The sequence below is a fragment of the Micromys minutus genome, assembly GCF_963924665.1.
Source record: "Micromys minutus genome assembly, chromosome: 29".
Classification (NCBI taxonomy): Eukaryota; Metazoa; Chordata; class Mammalia; order Rodentia; family Muridae; genus Micromys; species Micromys minutus.
In genome coordinates, this window is record NC_137964.1 from 29,818,869 (window position 1) to 29,836,694 (window position 17,826).

General features: G+C 50.8%; 1 protein-coding gene across 1 annotated transcript in view; it reads left to right on the forward strand.

Moving 5' to 3' along the window:
* Positions 1–17,826, forward strand: part of RNFT2 (ring finger protein, transmembrane 2) — a 45,179-nt gene that overhangs the window by 854 nt on the left and 26,499 nt on the right. The window contains exons 3-6 of the mRNA XM_080940418.1: positions 3,326–3,795; positions 5,997–6,073; positions 7,605–7,705; positions 11,181–11,334. Of these exons, the coding sequence (XP_080796544.1) occupies positions 3,326–3,795; positions 5,997–6,073; positions 7,605–7,705; positions 11,181–11,334 (802 nt within the window). The remainder of the gene's footprint in view (positions 1–3,325; positions 3,796–5,996; positions 6,074–7,604; positions 7,706–11,180; positions 11,335–17,826) is intronic.

Consider the following 17,826-nt stretch of genomic DNA (forward strand, 5'->3'; position numbering starts at 1 on the left):
CAGTGGCAAGGCTCGATCAGTGGCCATATTTGACCTCATCACCTAGTGCCGTGGTTAGCAGTGACGGCTGCATGTGCGGATGACAGTGATATACTTCTCAAACATGGCAGAGAGGACTGGGTTGTCTCAGTGGATAATGTGCTTGCCAGGGAAGCCTGGGAAACAGTTTGTATTCCTAGAGCCCACGTAAAAACTGGGTAGGGTTAGCAGTCTCCTGTACCTAGAAGACATCGAGACAGGGAATCCAGGAAAATGAGCACCTCGAGGCAGCTGCGTCACCAAAAAAGCCGAGTCCGGAGGGGTGAAACTTACACTGCAATCCTCCCTTCGGAAAACTGTCTAGCTCGTCCTGAGGCAGCAGGTAGCTGTGGAGGTGCAGGAGGCAGGGCAGGGGACGGGGTCTGATGTGATGACCGTCCCCCTGCACTGTGTGTGTGTGTCCCTGTCTTGTGAGGACTTCGCGCAGCTGTTCTGATTTCAGGAAGATAGAGGCCACATCATTCCCAGAGGACTGTGTGGTACACCAGTATCCAATCTCAGGCATCATGTCATAAACAGCGACAGATGCACCAGCTGTGGTGTCTTTGATGGGAAGCTGCACCTCCGGGTCTCAGTCTCTCCAGCCATGGAGAGGCAATGTCAGAGTTGCTGATGTAACAGTGCATTTGGGAGCCCAAGGACACATGTGCAATATCTGTCTTCCGGTTGGCAAGAAGACGGAATCTTCAGAGCTGAGGACAGCTTTGCTCTCAGCTGAACCCGGACATCTTTGGGGGCAGAAACAATGGCAGATAAAACGCTGTCAACCATGCACCAAGGGTATACTCCACACCTCCCTAAGAGCACCCTGAAGAGACTGTACTTCCGAGAGGGCAGGTCCGTTAGCAAAGTCACACAGCCAGGAAGTGGCAGGGCTGGGATCTGACCTTTGGTCCATTTGTTCCAATCAAACTTTGTGCTTTAGTTTCTAATCACATTATTTATTTATAGTTTTTAATAACATTGTTTATTTATAATTTAAAATTACATTTTGTAATTTTTTAATTATTTATTTGTAATTTTAATTATATCGTTTATTTTTATTTATTTACATTATACACTTATTTGTCTCCAGGTACTGGTATTACAGCCACTGCTAAGACTCTCCAGTTTTTACATGGCTGCTACCACTACCAACCAAGCGACTAGGTGATGAGGTCAAATATGGCCACTGAACTAGCTTTGCTACTGGCTCTCTCGGCCTCCGAGACTGATCAGCATAAACCTTTTCTCTTTGTAAAGCTGGCTGCCTTGGGTGTGTTGTTATAGTGAATGGGATGTAGGCATGTCATGGCATATAGGTCAGCTCGTGGGAGTCAGCATTGTCTGCAGACACCAATACCCATGGATGCATCTCATTGGCTCTTTCAGCTGCATAGTTTGCCTTCTCAGATCCAGGCGGATCCATTCCCCTGGGCTGTGAGAGCCATTGCTCTTAAAGTGGTTAAGTTGGGAGTGCATAGCCTCCAACTCCCTAAGGAATAGTCTTTCCCGTTTAGGCTACAGTCCCGCTGGATACAGGAGAGGGGCTGAGGGGAGGGAGGCTAACTTGGGGAAAAAAGCCCTTGGTGGTTTGAGCTTTTCCTATTTTTGTACCGAAGTTCTCTGGAGCCTCAGGAACTCAGGTGAGCTCTGGGGAGGCTTTCCAGAGTCCCCTGGGAAGGTGGGGTCATCCATATAGGCTTGGGCACCTGGCAGGACATATGCTTTCTGAGCCAAGCTCTTGAAATGCAGAGAAAGCTCAATCCCTCCGAGGCACATAGCCATGGTGTCTGTTGTTGTTGCCTTCACTAATGTCATCAGTATTTTTATCTGGAGCCCAGGGAGGAGAGTAATAGCCGTGCCAGGGTTAGGATGATGTACCACGAAGCCCAACTTATGAAGGCAACAACCCCGAGGTTTCTCCAGACCAACCTGTTCCTCTGCCCTCTGTGTCCTGTATAACAGTAGCAGGCTTTCCACAGATAAAAAAAAAAAACAAAAAAAAAAAAATCCCACGATTAAGTGAATTTTGTAAATACCAGACTCAATCAAGTGCTTTAAACAATTCCATTTATCCATGTATAGCGGGCTACCTGCAGGATTCAGTTCTCTCTTTCAACGTGGAGGTCCTAGGATTTGAACCCAGGCTTTGCAGCAAGCACTCCTACCCACTAATCCCTGCAGGTGGCCCCTAAGATGTTCTCTGTGAATTACTAGCCAGAAGAGTCACTCATTTTTTCGAACAGCGATGCTAAACATGCTCTGTGCAAGATGCATTGTGCTTTCTGGACAGGGACAAAGGAAGTAATCAAATCAAGTTTGTCCCCGTCCCCTGCATGCTCAAACCTCCAGGGGATTTGTCAGGGTAGAGGGCCCACCGCCAAAAATTTTGATCCACCCTTGGTTCTTATTCCTCATCAGCAATTCACCTGTGACTGAGTGCTTGCGTGTCTGTGTGTTCCTCCATTGGTTTGTCTGTGAAATGGGGATAGTATGTATACCTAATACAGGCTAGATTCCGTGAGTCACTCAGAAACACACAGCCATACCACTGAGCAGCTTCTTCCCACTTCCCCAAGACAGGGTAAGTTGCCCAGGAAGTTAGGCTCCTCTCAGCCTCCCAGGTCCTGGGATCACCAGCCTATTGGAGCTGGTACCACTGGTGGCTTCGCACACAGACTTTCTTGCTGTCTCGTGGTGCTGGAGGCTGCAAGGGACAAAGTCCACTTTCTGGAGCCTCTCTTCTCCACCTGCTATGTGTCTGTCCCACAGAGACGTCTGCCATTCTGGATTGGCTTCCACTATTTAAGATCCTCCCCTAAATAGGGCCACATTCTGAGGTTGGGGGCCTAGGACTGCATCCAGCATTTTGAGGGGAGACAGTTGTGTTGGTCATAGTGTTGGTCTTGGTGCTCACCATCCATCCCATGAGGGTGCTAGTTTTCTGTCTCATGTCTGCTGATCTGCCTTTCTGTTGCAAAAACAGATCACTACAGGCTGGATGACGTTATGAAGAAAGAAAGTTTGTTTCACTCATAGTTCTGGATGTCTGTGATGCATCTGATTATAGTTTTTTGATTTTTTTGTTTTCTGGTTCACCGCTCTTCCCATAAAGCTCTCAGGATTCAATACTGTGGAAATACTTAATGTCCTTATCCGTTCCAAATGTGCAGACCTCTCCCCCGCCCCCTCTAGACAACATAGTGGAGGAGTTAACTCTGCTCCTTCCCAGCACAGAGACTGATCTACAGTGTGAGTTTGGGGTCAAGTCTGATGTTAGCTTCCCTATCATCTTGTCTCTCAGAAGTCGCAGCCAGGCACTCAGCCCTGAGGCCAGCGTGGATGAGGGTGGTGTATTTGAGAGCCTGAAGGCAGAGACGGCCTCCCCTCCTGCCCTCTTCTCAGGCCTGGCAGGTGGCCTACCTGCCAGCCCCTTCCCAGCAGGCCTGGTGCTGGGCTCCACAGCAGGTGGCGGGGATGTCTTCATCCCCATGCCGGCCACCAGGGACGAGGCCAGTGGCCGAAGCACCGAAGGAAGCACCTATCACCACCGCCAGGCCCACCACCACTTCCACCATGGTTCCCACCGTGGGGGCTCCCTGCTGCAGCACATGGGTGGAGACCACCGTGGACACTCGGAGGAAGGGGTTGACGAGCAGCCTGGAACTCCGGCACCCGCACTGTCTGAGCTGAAGGCTGTGATCTGCTGGCTTCAGAAAGGACTGCCTTTTATCCTCATTCTGCTGGCCAAACTGTGTTTCCAGCACAAGCTGGGTGAGTCTCAACGGGCGCCGAGCCCTCCACGCCCGCCACGCCCTCCCCTGGAAGGACTGCGCATGCACAGAGCCATGTCCAGTCCACACCAAGGACTGTGCATGCCCAGAGCCAAGACCAGACAATAGAAATCATGGTGCACCATGCTTGAGTGCATGGTATTTTGGGTCAGCCCTGGGTTCAAATTTCCAGCTTAACTATATGACCTTGAACAAGTGGCCTGGCCTCTCTGACCCTCAGTTTTCTTCTCAGTCCAGTGGGGTTGAGATAGAAACTTCTTTAGCAGATTTGTCAGAAGGAAGGAAAGAGCATCAGGCTTTAGGGAGCTAAGTGACACTGGCTCTGACTGTCTTTCAAATAGATGTTAAGTACAAACAGGTGTCCCTCTCAGTTCCCAATTCTGCATCTGTAGATTCAGCCAACTACCCATAGGACATTCAAGGAAGAGATGGGGGTGGGCTCAAGGAGGTAAAGTACCTGCCCATAGGCGTGAGAACTTCTGTCAATCACTGGTACCTGTGTAAACAGCTAGGCACACACCTGGCATCCCAGTACTGGGGAGGCAGAGACAGCCAGGTTCATCGAAAAACCCTGTCTCAAAAGCTAAGGTGGAGTGTGATGGAGAAAGACACCTGGTGTCAATGTGTGGGTCCCAGGTGAATGCACACATGCGAGCACACAACACTTGGGAGGAAGGGAGTGTGTCTGTTGAACTCGCCCCTCCAACATTTCATCCACTGCACAGTGTAAGGCATTTCCGTCACAGTGAGCGTTCAGAGGTGATTTAACCTACAAAGGGGGGTACGTGTACCTTCTGTGCAAATACTGTGCCATTTCCTGGTCAAAGTGTAGCAGCCACAGATTTGGGTGTGGACAGGAATCCCAGAACACTCTCCACAGATTCGGAGGGGCGACTGTCCTTCGTGAGGTCACGATGAGCATGCATTTGAGGTCATGCGTGTAACACATATAAAGGAAGGGCTCTGCAAGTGTGTGTATCACTGCCACACATACAAATCACCAGGGCTGGCAAGATGGCTCAACAGGTAAAAGCCCTTGCTTGGTGCCATGTCCCATGTCGTAGTCAACATGGCGGGGCCTCATATAGTACTTAGCCAGGTACATAGCACACTCACTGGTGACTTCACGATGCTCTCTGCAGCGCTGATGGCGCCCCTCTGCCCTGCAGTATTTATAGATGTGACTCAGTTACTTCTTCCCATACAAGACAACCTCAGTGGGTGACGGTGCTTGCCTTGCAAGCCCGTTTGCTGAGTTCTGTCCCCAGCAGCCATGATCCTGGGGAAGAAGATAGCTGCTGAGGGTTGTCCCGACCTCCTTATGACACCGCGTCTCTGTAGCCTCATGCTCAGAGACTCACACACATCAACAACAACAACAAAATCAAAACAACAAAAAAGAGAATCTCAAATGAGAACATCTTTTGTTTCTTATTTTCCCCTCTCTGGGGAGATTAGCCAACTTTATCACCCGCTTCCTAGCTGGAGCCCTCCATGTTACTTCCCTTCCCTTCTGTCCCTGGGTGTGGAAGCCAGCGTGTCCTTAAGTCTCACCCTGAATTGTGCCAAACTTATGTCTAAGGGTTTTTTTGTTTTGTTTTTTATTTTTTGAGACAAGGATTCATTTGTAGCCTTGGCTGTCAGTGTGATTTTGTAGCTGAGTCTCACCTTGAACTTGCAGCAATCCTCCTGCCTCCACCCCCTGCATGCTAGAATGATGGGTATGTGCCACTGTGCCATGCCCTTGCAGCTCAGTTGTCCTTGAGTGTAGTCGTTGTTTTTTTGTTATTTACCAGTTTGTTGGAGACAGTGTCTTCCTCAGCAGACACCAAACTTGGTGTCCTCTTACCTCAGGCTCCTTGGTGCAAGGGATCACAGGCAGCAACTTGCCTGCACTAACACAGTAGGTGTAACAAAGCTGGAATTTGGACTCTGGTCTGGCTACACCGCACAACCCTCTCTGACCTAAGCCCTCTCAGATGAGAAGGGGTCAGTCAGCATTCTTGCTAGCGAGCCTGCTGCCTAATCCTGGAAGCTGGTCTTCCTCCCTCAGTTCTCCCCTTACCAAGTCCAGAAACATGGTGGATTTTTTTTTCAGCATTGCTGAGGGTCTAGGACTAGGCTGGAGGTCTGAGTGGGCGGAAGCCATCATGTCCCCATGTCAACCTGCTATTCCCACAGGGATTGCTGTGTGCATCGGGATGGCCAGCACCTTCGCCTATGCAAACTCCACCCTCCGGGAGCAGGTGTCCCTGAAGGTGAGTCCCCTATGACTGCAAGAGTGATTGATTTCCTGTGTCTCGGCTGTGCAGACTGCAGATCTGACAAAGGGCCACAGTGGCCAACAAGGTGGAAGGAAGCTGAGGACCTCCAGCCAGCAACGTCCTCTGACCTCCACACACATAGTGGTGTGTGCACACTTGCAGTTAAGAATGCATGTACATCTCTCTCACACACACATACACACAATTAAAAATTCCACTCGCCTTCAGGCCCACAGTAGGTGCCTTGGAGCTGTCAATAACTCTGTGCACCTTCAGGTCCACAGTAGGTGCTTTTCTTCAGATTGTTCATTGACTTACAAGCCCTTGAGTTACCGTCTCACCTTTATGACAGTAGCAGAAAAACAAACAGTTCATCTGTCTCTGACTAGAGCTGGGTTCAGTGGCTGCACCTTTAGCACCAGGACTCAGGGGATGAATGGGGAAGATATGGAGGCCAGGGGTTCCAGGCCTGCTCCCAGCCAGTCCAGAGGGGCTGACAACCAACATACTCCATGTGCTGGGCTACCAAACAAGTGAAAGTATTATTAATGATTATTTACAATTTAGAGTGTGTTTATCAGCACACCAGCTCAGACCCACCAAAGCGATTAAGTGAGATAGAGCTCAGAAGGGTTGAACATGGCACCCTGTCTACTGGGAGACATTAACGTGAGCTGTTTCACAGAAACTGCTTTCTGCAGAGCAGGTGTGTGTGCACACACTAATCCACCTCGTGAGGTGGGTGCTGCTGTGGACCCATGTCTAGTGAGAACTCTGGAATTTTTGGGTTCTTTTAAAAGACAGAAATATTGGAGTGTCTCTGTTTTAATCCCAGGTGTGGGATATGGGGCTGCTTTGCAGCAGCTGACTGTGATTTGCCTTGTGCTCTAGCACAGGCGTGATTTTGTCAGCTGCAAATAGGTTCAGTGATTGTGTGAAGTTTGGAATTCTGAGAACCTTTCAGAGGGTGCATAAATGCTGGGGCCCTGCTAGGTAGGGTCAGTGCTGGTTGGTCATTGTGGGGGGGGTGCTGTTTGCAGTTTGTTGGTAGTTGTGCTCTCTCTCCTCTCTCACTCCCTCCCCCTCTGTCCTTCTTTCTCTCCTGTCTAGTGATAAGGGTGAAATGATGTGGAAGATAAAGAGTGGGGGGAAAGAACCCACAAAGTAACAAAGACAGGCTACACCCATTCAAGTATCGTGTCCAGGGTTGGGCAGCTTCCAGATAGGGTGGAGCCAATGGGAGTGGATCAAATGCAGGCTAACAGAATACAGCCAGCCATTGTCACTCCTGAGTCTCTGCTCTGACTGGGAGCTCCAGTCTTTCTAGATGGTTCTCCAAGCAAGTGTCCTCCTCCCTCTCACCTTCCTTGTGGCTAGTTCTTGAGTCCCAGTGAGATAGAAAGACACCAAAACCTTGCCTCACCTGCTTCCTTAAAGACCGTGAAGTTTGCACACACCCCAAATATTTTAGAATGTTCCACCACAAGTACTGCTGGCTTCACAGCACCCCCAACTCTCTCTGCAGGAGAAGAGGTCGGTTCTGGTCATCTTGTGGATTCTGGCCTTCCTGGCAGGGAACACACTGTACGTCCTTTACACCTTTAGCTCCCAGCAGCTCTACAGCAGGTGAGAGGGGCCATCTCGGGGATTGGGTGCATAGCTGACTGTCACTATGTGAGCAAGGCTGCCAGCCGCAGGCCCTGGTTAAACTCAGATTGCACCTGCCCACACACACACACACACACACACACACACACACACACACACACACATTCACACACACATTCACAGAGAGAGACAGGGGTGGGGGGAACAGTGGATATGCAACTTTGCATGAAGAAGAGGAAGACCACGTGGAATTAATTTTAGTGATAATTTAATGAATTATCAGCCTTCCATAGCTGTGTTCCGGAACCACAGATACAGAGTACACAGGAAACAGTTGTGTCTGGACTGAACCCACACAGGCTCTGTCCTGGCTACTTGTATCCTGTCATCTTTGGGATACCCTGGGACTAATCCTTCATGGGTGCCAAGGGATGACTGTGTGTATCCAAAATATTTCAGTATGAGAAAGCTGAGGCAGGAGGATTTCAAGTTGGGAGGTAGGATGGGCCACATGATGAAACCTTGTATCAAAGAAGGAGAGAGGAAGGGAAGTGGAGGAGGAGATGGTAGAGAAGAAATGGTGGTTGGCAGAAGGGGGGGCTGGCGTATTGTTTAATGGGTTCTCCGGTTTTGTGGGAGGAGAGGCGGATGTGGGTGAAAGCTTATGTTAATTTACAGGCTTAAATGATTAAGGGGGGGGTTCCATTACTTGTGTTGCACTACAATCGGAAAGGAATACATGTGTCCCAGCACCCCTTCCCAAGTGGGGGATGTTTTAACCTCAGCAGTTTGGTAAGGATAAAGAGTGCTACTGTGGGCAGAGTGAATATCTTAAAACATCTTAAGAACAAGTGGGAGTCTTAGGTTAAGAGAATCTCACCGGAATGTTCTCACTGTGTGGCAATGGTCAGGATTCCTGTGAGTGGAGAGGAGGTTTGAACTCTGGACAGGGTGGAAACACAGAGTGAGCTCTTGGATTATGAATAACGGTCCCCCCCCCCTCTGAGAATGAGGCCTGCAGCAGTGGTGGGGGAGGGAGGCTCCAGAGCAGTCTTGGGAGTTCTCAAAGCCTGACTCACACTCTACATGGCTCTGGCCATCCAGACGCTAGGGTCCTGCCACAGAGCAGAAGAGGTGAGATTTCCCAGCAGTCAGACCAGTTCCTGCCCATGCTGTTTTCTACATGCCATCTTGTTCCCAGACACAGACTTGGGGCCTCTTCAGACCAGGGCTGAGTCATGCTGGCAGAGAGGGCAACAGAAAAAGCCACAGCGCCATGACCTTGTCTTTTCTGGTGCCACCAGTCTCGGCCCCAGTTGGGAAACACTTTTGTATCGTCCCTCCACCCCCCACTGCCGCCACCAAAAGCTAAAAAGAAAAGCCATCGAGATGTAGGCACACACCTGTCATCCCTGCACTGGGCACACTGAAGCCCAAGAGTAGCTTCAATGTTAATTCAAGGCCAGCCTGAGGCACACAGGAAGACCATGTGTCATCACCATGGTCTGTCTGAGGTTGGGGTCCCCAGAAAAGGATGAGAGCCCCAAGAGTGTGTTCAGTGCCTCAGATTTGTCCCTGGGGCCACGGAAGCTGCTAGAGTACAGGGCTTACCCCACACCACTTTCTGTCCTGTTAGGTTTCCTGGGCACTTAGGAAACATCTCTCCATGTTTGCTGGGTTTCCCTGTGATGGGGGAAGCGGGTAGGGGCCTTGAAGGCCATCACACAGAGCCTCCAAGCCAGCGGGAAGAGAGGAGAGAAGCCAGTGCCCATCAGCCTGGCTCCAGTGCTAGCGCCACTCTAGCTGAGGCACATGAGCAGGTTGACTCCGCCTCTCCGGACCATAGTGTCCTCACTCGGAATGGCGTGGATGACCTCTGTACCTGCTTCATCCTTTCGGACGCTTAGGGAAGATAAAGTGATGAGACAAATTGAGCAGGGTTGGAACGACAGAGGGAGACAGGATGCTTGCCTGCTGTAAAACTTATGAATGGGAAGTTGGGGAGCAGAGCCAAAGTGTGGGCCGTGGACTGGGACCAGCTTGGAAACTGCCTGTTGTTGAGGCAAGTACAGCAACTGAGCATGAAACCCAAGATGCAGGGTCCTAAACAGCGCGTCGTGTTTGCAGCACGCTTGGCTGTGCACAGGTGAAGTGGATTTGCCCCTCACCGGGTCATATACAGACGATTGTAACCCGCCTGGTATAGACAGGTGCAGTGGACCTGGTCTGGTCATGCACAGGTCATACACTCAGCTTATACAGCCTGGGTTAGTTGATACCATCCCCTGCCGCCAGGGTTGCCTAGCTGCACACCCACCGCTGTTTTGCCAGTGGCATGACTTGACCATGTTTCTTTACTTTCCCATGCCTCTGTTTTCTTATCAGTAAAATGGGAGGAATGACAGAAACCCAGGGTTTCCGTTGCCACCGTCACCACTGAATCACAGGGTCTACAGTGCATCTGTGATCTCATCCTGGCCTGTCAGTGAAGCTAGGGGAGAGGGAGTGAGCCCTGATTTGCTGAAGACTCTGAGTTAACTCAGCCAGCCTAGATGTGAATGCAAGTGTGTCTGGTTCTGATGCCCTTGTCTGCCTGGCTTCCTGAGCCTCAGCCCTCATCTCTGAAGTGCAGCTCAGCCATGCTCACTGCAGAGTCCCGTATGGTAGGATAGTCATGAGATGCACAGAGTGTGGGCCTCAGCACAGGGCACAGAGCACAGGGTACAGGGTATAGAAGGCAGAGCATAGGGTACAGGGCACAGAGCATAGAGTACAGGGCACAGGGCACAGAGGATAGAGTACAGGGCACAGGGCATAGGACACAGGGTACAGGGCTCAGGGCACAGGACACAGGGTATATGATACAGGGAATAGGACACAGGGCATCGAGCACAGGGTTCTTCTCTTCATGTTTCCTCTCTTTCTCCTTTTTATGAAGACTATTTTGAATACATGAAACTGAAGGGGGAGCTTGGTGGGGTAGTGGGGAGAAGGGGAGGTGCTCTGTAGGCAAAAGGCAAGGACCTGTGATTGATTCCCAGAACCATAGCAATGAGGAAGTAGAGGCAGGGGCATCCCTGGGTCTCTCTAGCCAGCCAGCCTAGCCTAATTACCGAGTTCCAGGTCAGTGAATGATCCTGTGTCAACAAAAAAGAGAAAAGGTGTTCAGAGGAACACCTGAAGTTGACCTCTGACCTCCACATACATGTACAGGCTCATCTGTACATACATATACACCTGCACACACATGAATACATACAACACAAACTCAAATGGTGGGGGCCTTTATGGTGCTCCGGCCCAGTATTGTCAGGTAATCCCCAAGGGAACTAGGCTCAGAGAGGTTAAGAGTTCCATCTGAAGTCACACAGCAGTAGCAGATGGAGAAGCAGACCACCGAAGTGTGACACCAAGGTCGGTGTGTTGCCAAATGAGGGAAGGCTGCCGAGGACCGAGGTCTAAATGAGTGACTTGGTTCTCTGAACGTCCCCAGCCTCATATTTCTGAAGCCCAACCTGGAGACACTGGACTTTTTTGACCTGCTGTGGATTGTGGGGATCGCCGACTTCGTGCTGAAGTACATCACCATCGCCCTCAAGTGCCTCATAGTGGCCCTGCCTAAGATCATCCTGGCCGTCAAGTCCAAGGTAAGCCTGCCTGCTGCCACTCATGGGCCCAGGCGCCTCCCTGAGGCAGAAAGAACCAGGACAGAGCTGGTACAGCGCTGCCACTCACCACAATGTCGCTGCATCTGCACCCTTCAGTGTATTTTCCTGTGGCTTTTCTCGATAGAGCCTGTCCAACTGCCTGGGTCCTGCATCTCTCAGAGAAGGGTGACACTAACAGCTTTGACTCTGCACATTCCAGGGACATTCTTTGTAAAGTTGATTGATGCTCATCTGGAAAGGGCTCTGTGATCAATTAGTAATGCCTGCCACAGCAAAGGAGGGGGTGTGTGTGGGAGCAGTGATGCTTTGCACTGTGCAGCAGGGAAATGCTTTGGGCTGAGTTCTTGAGGCATGGACTGAGCTGCTGTCACTCACTCCAAGGACAAAAGATCGAATTGGTCCTCAGACTTGAGTGGCAACTGACCCAAGCCACTAGGGGTTAATTTTTGATCAGGTTTCTTCCTCTCCCCACCATGCACTGACTCTGGTGAGCTCAAATCCTACGATGTTGAGGTTTGCTTAGGTGAGGCCACATCTCTGTGCCCTAAATGTCTCTGCTCCCTAAATGTCTTTCCTCCTGAGAGAAACCACTGGGCATAAAAGAGGCCTGAGCTGCCTCTCCAGACTTGCTCAGACCATAATAACCATGGTCGTGTTTCATGCTGTGTTCCTTTCGGCACCATGAACTTGACCCAGAAAAGCAGCGTGACCAGTGGTTAGGCACAAGGACTTGAACATCAGGCACATTTGTGTCTGGTTCCAGCTAGATTCCTCTCTGCCTGTGTAATGTCAGGCAGATAACAAAGCCTCTCTGCCCTCACCTGTCTACTGTTGGAAATCACACCTTCCCTCAGAAGTGCTGATCTCAGAACAGTTGCTTTTGGGAAAGAGAAAGGGCTGTGCCGGAGCCTGGAGCCCAGGGAGCTGCCGAAGGAGTGCCTCATGGCACAGGTCCATGGTCCTCCATCCACACTGGGATCACGGTTCTTCAGATTTAATTAGGTTATCTGCATATCTGTAATGAGGTTTGTCGGGAAAATTATCTGTGCATGAATACGGAATTTACCTGTGTCTCACCCACATGGTGAAGGTGGCATCAGACAATATTGTTGGCAACACTTGCTTTCCTTTGCAGTGTCCTGGGAGGTCAGGGTGGAATTTTCCACTCGTGTGTGTCTTCATGTCTGAGTAAATAGTTGCAGGTTTTCGGGCATTTGGGGTGCGATGACTTTGGTTGGGGTGCTCCACCTGCATCAGTAAGACTTAATCTTCATGTTACCTGATCCAGAGGCTTCTAAGTCTGAGGTGGCAGAGTCCTACCCAGGTGCCTGCTTCTCGGGCTTTGTGTGCGCTGTATGGTGGCTTTGTATTCCAGGGCTGGGAGGCCCAGGGTTTTAGACATTTTCATTTCCCTGTCTCCTCCAAGCTCTAATAGACATTTTTAAAGAAAAGATTAATTTATTTGTTATATATAAGTACACTGTAGCTGTCTTCAGACACACCAGAAGAGGACATCAGATCCCATTACAGATGGTTGTGAACTACCATGTGGTTGTTGGGATTTGAACTCAGGACCATTTAACCATTGAGCCATCTCTCCAGCCCAGCCCTAATAGGTTTACTGAGTGAAAATTTAAGATGCATGGCATCCACCTCCACAGCATCTCAGTGCATTCAGAATCACAGGTGCATACGTGTGTGTGTGTGTGTGTGTGTGTGTGTGTGTGTGTGTGTGTGTGTGTGTGTGCGTGCATGTGTGTGAATGGGGAAATGGATGGAAGTGTATGAATGGGAAAGTAAAGGGTACATTGTGCATGGTACATGAATGAATGAGTGAGGGGAGAAGAAAGATGGATGAATGGATAGTGGATGTGTGGATGGATTAATGAATGAATGAATGAATGGATGAAGGTAGATGGGAAGATGGATAGAAGGATGGACAGAAAGACAGACAGCTGGGTGAGTGGAGGGAAGGGTGAATGAGATGGATGGACAGAAGGAAGGAAGGATGGGTGGGTGGATGCATGGCTGGACAGGAGGATGGGTGGAAGGATGGATGAGGGGGATCGACCTGGCTCTCCCCTAGCTTCCTCCCTTAGGACAGTGAGAGCTGGGATCCCACCCCCAGCTCGCTCTCTTTATGATGCCTGTGCAGATGTCAGAGCAAGGCAGTCACGAAAACAGAAATGCACAAAGTAATACTTTTCTCTGTGCTCTGGAAGACCGTAGGAACTCTGGGAGAACTCTGGAGGCCCAGCTGACAGTCATGGCGGCAGAGTACTACCAGGCCATCACCACGAGCCAGGCAGGGTATCAGCAGGTGGTTGGTTCAAGAACTCTACAGAGACTGACAGGGTGGCTCAGGGGACATCTCCAGCAAAAAGTGAACACACACCTTCCCTGTGGCATTTAGAGTCCCCCCCCCACACACACACACACACACTCACCTTCAGTCTCAGCAGTCCTCAGAGGGAGATGCTCTGACCTCTCTTCACACAAACTGAGCTAAGTGATGTGGCCAAGACCGCAGACCCCTCGGTGACCACAAGCCAGCCGCAGGAGGGGGACGTGGCTCAGCCCTTCATGATCAGGGTGCTGTCATCAGCCCCTGCTCACGGCGGCCTTATAAGGCAAGGGCAGTTGTCTTGGACTTTTAGAATATCCTATTTGAGGTAAAATTCACAAAAAATTAACCAGTAATCATTTGAAAGGGTGTCATTGACTCTGAAATTTCGTACAATGACAGTGCACCCAGCACCCCTGTGTAGTCCCAGTAAGCAGTCACCCAGGCTCCTCCCACCAGCCCCAAACAGCCACTAATCTGCCTCCCATGTATGGAGTGGATTTGTCCACTCTGTATAGTTCCTACACACAGACCCACGTCATAGCTTTTAACCAGCATTTATGTCTTCCAGCTCATCAGCGTTGTGTGTGGGCTGGCACAGCCACACATACCTGTAATTGTGGTGCTTAAGAGACAGAGGCAGGAGCCTGGGAAGCTCCGGCAGCCTGGAACAAAATAAGACCTTACTCAAAAGAGAAGAAACAAAACAAAATATTTGCTCTGTAGACAGGAGGTCATGACTTCAAACCCCAGGACCACAGGACACCCAGGCATGGCTGCAGGTGCCTGTAACCCCAGCATTGCAGGACTCAGACAGGCAGATGCCCAGTGAGTTTTCTGTCCAGTGCAGTAAAGAGGAAAGCAATAAAGGATAACTCCTAAGGTCCTTCTCTTCCCCCTCTGGCAGAGTTCCCCACACTCATATGCATGCCCCCGTCTTGTGCACACACACTCGTGTGCAAGAAAACACAACACCCCTGCACTGGAGCGTGGCTCAGCCTTCATTTCTTTCCATGACTGGTCCCCATCTCACAATGTGGACAGACCACCGTTCCCTTAGCCATTTGTCCTCCCAGGAACTTTAGGGTGCCTACCACCTGGCTTCAGTACTGCCAACAGGACCTGCCGTGTGTAGGATCACAAACATGGTCAATCTTAGATTTGTTTAGTGACCTCTTCTGAGCGAGTGAAGAGTCAGGTGTGTGGACACAAACTCCCTGCCACGCTCCCAAGCCCAGGCCGGAATGTCTGTCTTCCCTCTCCTTCACACAGCACTCTGTCGGACCAGAGAGTGGGTGGGCACTGACACCCCTTCCCCACACCTCTGAGGTGTGGATGACAGTTATTAATGCCTCTCTGGCAACCATCCAGCTCCTTCCTTGATGATTATTATTTTATTCCGAGAGATTAATGTGCCGGGTCAGAGCGTAATCCAGCCTGTAACAAGTGATGTGAATGGTCCTCCCAAGATAAATTGCAGGCTGGGAAAAGGTCCGCAGCCTCTCCTTGCCTGTCTGAGAGCTCTGGAGAGTCCTCATCAATCCTTGTCTGGGAGGAAGAAAGCCACGGGTGTTCCTCTGCAGCTGGGGAGGGCTGGGTGTGGGGGGAGACACATCTGTCAGGGACCCCTAATGGCCCTCAGCACAGATGCTCCGACACAGGCCTCCGTGCCTGCCACTGAGAGAGTGGGCTGGTTGAATATCGCAGTTGTGATATTGGAGACCTCTGGTATTTGGTCCCATCTGATGGCCTGACGTGAGGCAGAGTGAGCCACCTTGCCTGGGGACTTGGGGAGCTTCTTCATTTTCTTCCTCGTCTTAATCATCCCTCTGCTGTGACTGATTCCCAAATTCCCCCATGTCTCCTAGCACAACAGGATCTGTCAGGGACCCTCACAAATGGGCCCCTTGAAGAGTCAGGATCCTTGATTCAAAGATGGCAGCCACTGATCTTCAAGCTCAGCTCTAAATTGTCACCCTGGTCTAGTGCTCTGAGCTGGCATTTGTTTTGTTTGTTTAAGAGTTTCATTGTGTATCTTGGGCTAGCTTTGAATTCTTAATCCTCCTGCCTCAGTCACTTGAGTACTAGGATTCTGGGTGTAAACCACCACACCTGGCCCTGAGCTGCTATTTGTCATTATAAACCCACATAATAGGCTGGGGTGTAACTTGCTCGAGCACTTGCTCCCATCAAATCAATCAATCAATTATTCCCATATAATATATACAATGCACGTGTCTTGGGCCTTCTACTCCACCTCTCTCCTCACCATACTCCCCCGCCACTCCTTTTCACCCTCCACTTAGACCAGCTTCCTTGGGGACTTTGCATTCTCCTTCTCAAGCTCTTCACCCTTCCTGTCCCCTGTGGCAGCCACCCGGCTGTTCCCATGACTGCTTCCTTCCCATGGTTCCAGCTTCAGCCTCCCCGACCCGCCCTGCAACGTCATGGACTCATCTTCCTGTCCTCTGACAGTCTACCCACACTGCATCACCTTCCCTGGGCTATGAGTTCAGGGAGTCTTAGTAGTTTCTGTCCTGAGCACTGTGTAGTCACTGTGAGTTGAAAAGAAGCCTGTCAGGGTTAAGGCTGGACCTGCTTTCCCCTCCCCACAGTCCTGTCTTGGACCAGTTCACCGATGGTTGCAGGGCCTTTTGCTTGTAGGGCCGCGGAGCGTCTGGAAGCTGTGAAGGCACCTTCCTAGCCACCGTCCACACACACGCTCCTCTGCCCACACCCCTTACCCCGTCCTCTGTTTCTCGTCTTTGTTCTTCTGTTCTGATTTTGTATTACATTTATTTGTGGGGAGGGCACATCTGCCCACAGTGCACACTTGGAGGTCAGAGGCCAGCTTGCAGGGGTCATTTTTCTGTCATGTGGGTCCCTCAGGTCATCAGACTTAGCGGTAAGCACTTTTACCGCTGAGCCGTCTGACAAGCCCTTGTTTCTGGCCTTTTAGACAGGGCCCTACTATTAGTGCAGGTTAGTCTGGGGCTGCCGGTCCTCCTGCCCCACAGGAGAACTGTGTTCTCGTTTTGGTCCAGAGACTTCACTCCACACCGGTGCTCACCCTGTCCCTAACTAAGAGGCACCTAGTCTCCAATTCTTTCTTTCTATGAAGATGGGAATCACTTGGCCCGGGATCCCACAGCTGTGTTGGCCCACGTGGAGGGCACAGGCCACCTGTGCTGTCTACATGGGAAGTAGCTGAGTTCTAGACATTCCTCCCCTGCATGGAGCTTGCTGTTGTGCAGCCAACATGGGCACAGTGTCTTCAGGGCCAAGGCACAGCTCAGGGATAGAGAGCTTGTCCAGCGTATGTGATATTCTGAGTTCTAGCCACACCACCATGGCTACTACAGGTTCTGCTGGACATTTAGAACGTCCTCGGGATGGGGTTAACGAGCGCTCCACTGATATGGGGAATGCATTTTTCATTATGTGATAGCCATGAGCCCATGGGGACAGGGGCGGAAGACGATAGCTCAGACGTGATCTGCTGCTGGTGTCTGGTTGACAAGGGGCAGGGTCCTGAGGGTTAGTGTTGATTTTCATCTTGACGAGATCTAAAACCACCTAAGAGACAAACTGTGAGCATGCCTGTGAGCGCGTTTCTAGAGGGGTTAGCTGAGGTGGGAGGATGTACTCTGAAGGTGGGCAGTACTGTCTGAGACCTGGGGTCCCAGACACACACACACACACACACACACACAGGGTGGGGGGAGAGCACACTCATCCCTCTTCTTTCTAACTGTGGCCAACCACTTGAAGCTCCTGTAGCCATTTCTTCCCGCCACAGTGGACCACATCTTCGAACTGTGAGCCAAAATAAGCCTTTCTCCCTTTAAGGCAACTCTTCTCAGGTATTTGGTCACAGCACTGAGGTGACCACTGCACAGGAGTAGCTTGCATGGGTCATTCCACTCTGTAATAGAGAAACATAAAAACAGCACGTTGTCTTAACTCTGCGGGCCCCTTGTCAAGGGAAGCCACACCACATGGCAGATGCCACCCAGGCCTTAAATCACCAAAGCCGGACTTCAGCCCGGGGAGCCTCGGCTACTCACCCAGTGCTCAGCTCTCTTCTCTCCGCGGCTGGTCACCTTTGTCCGTTATACGCTGAAGAC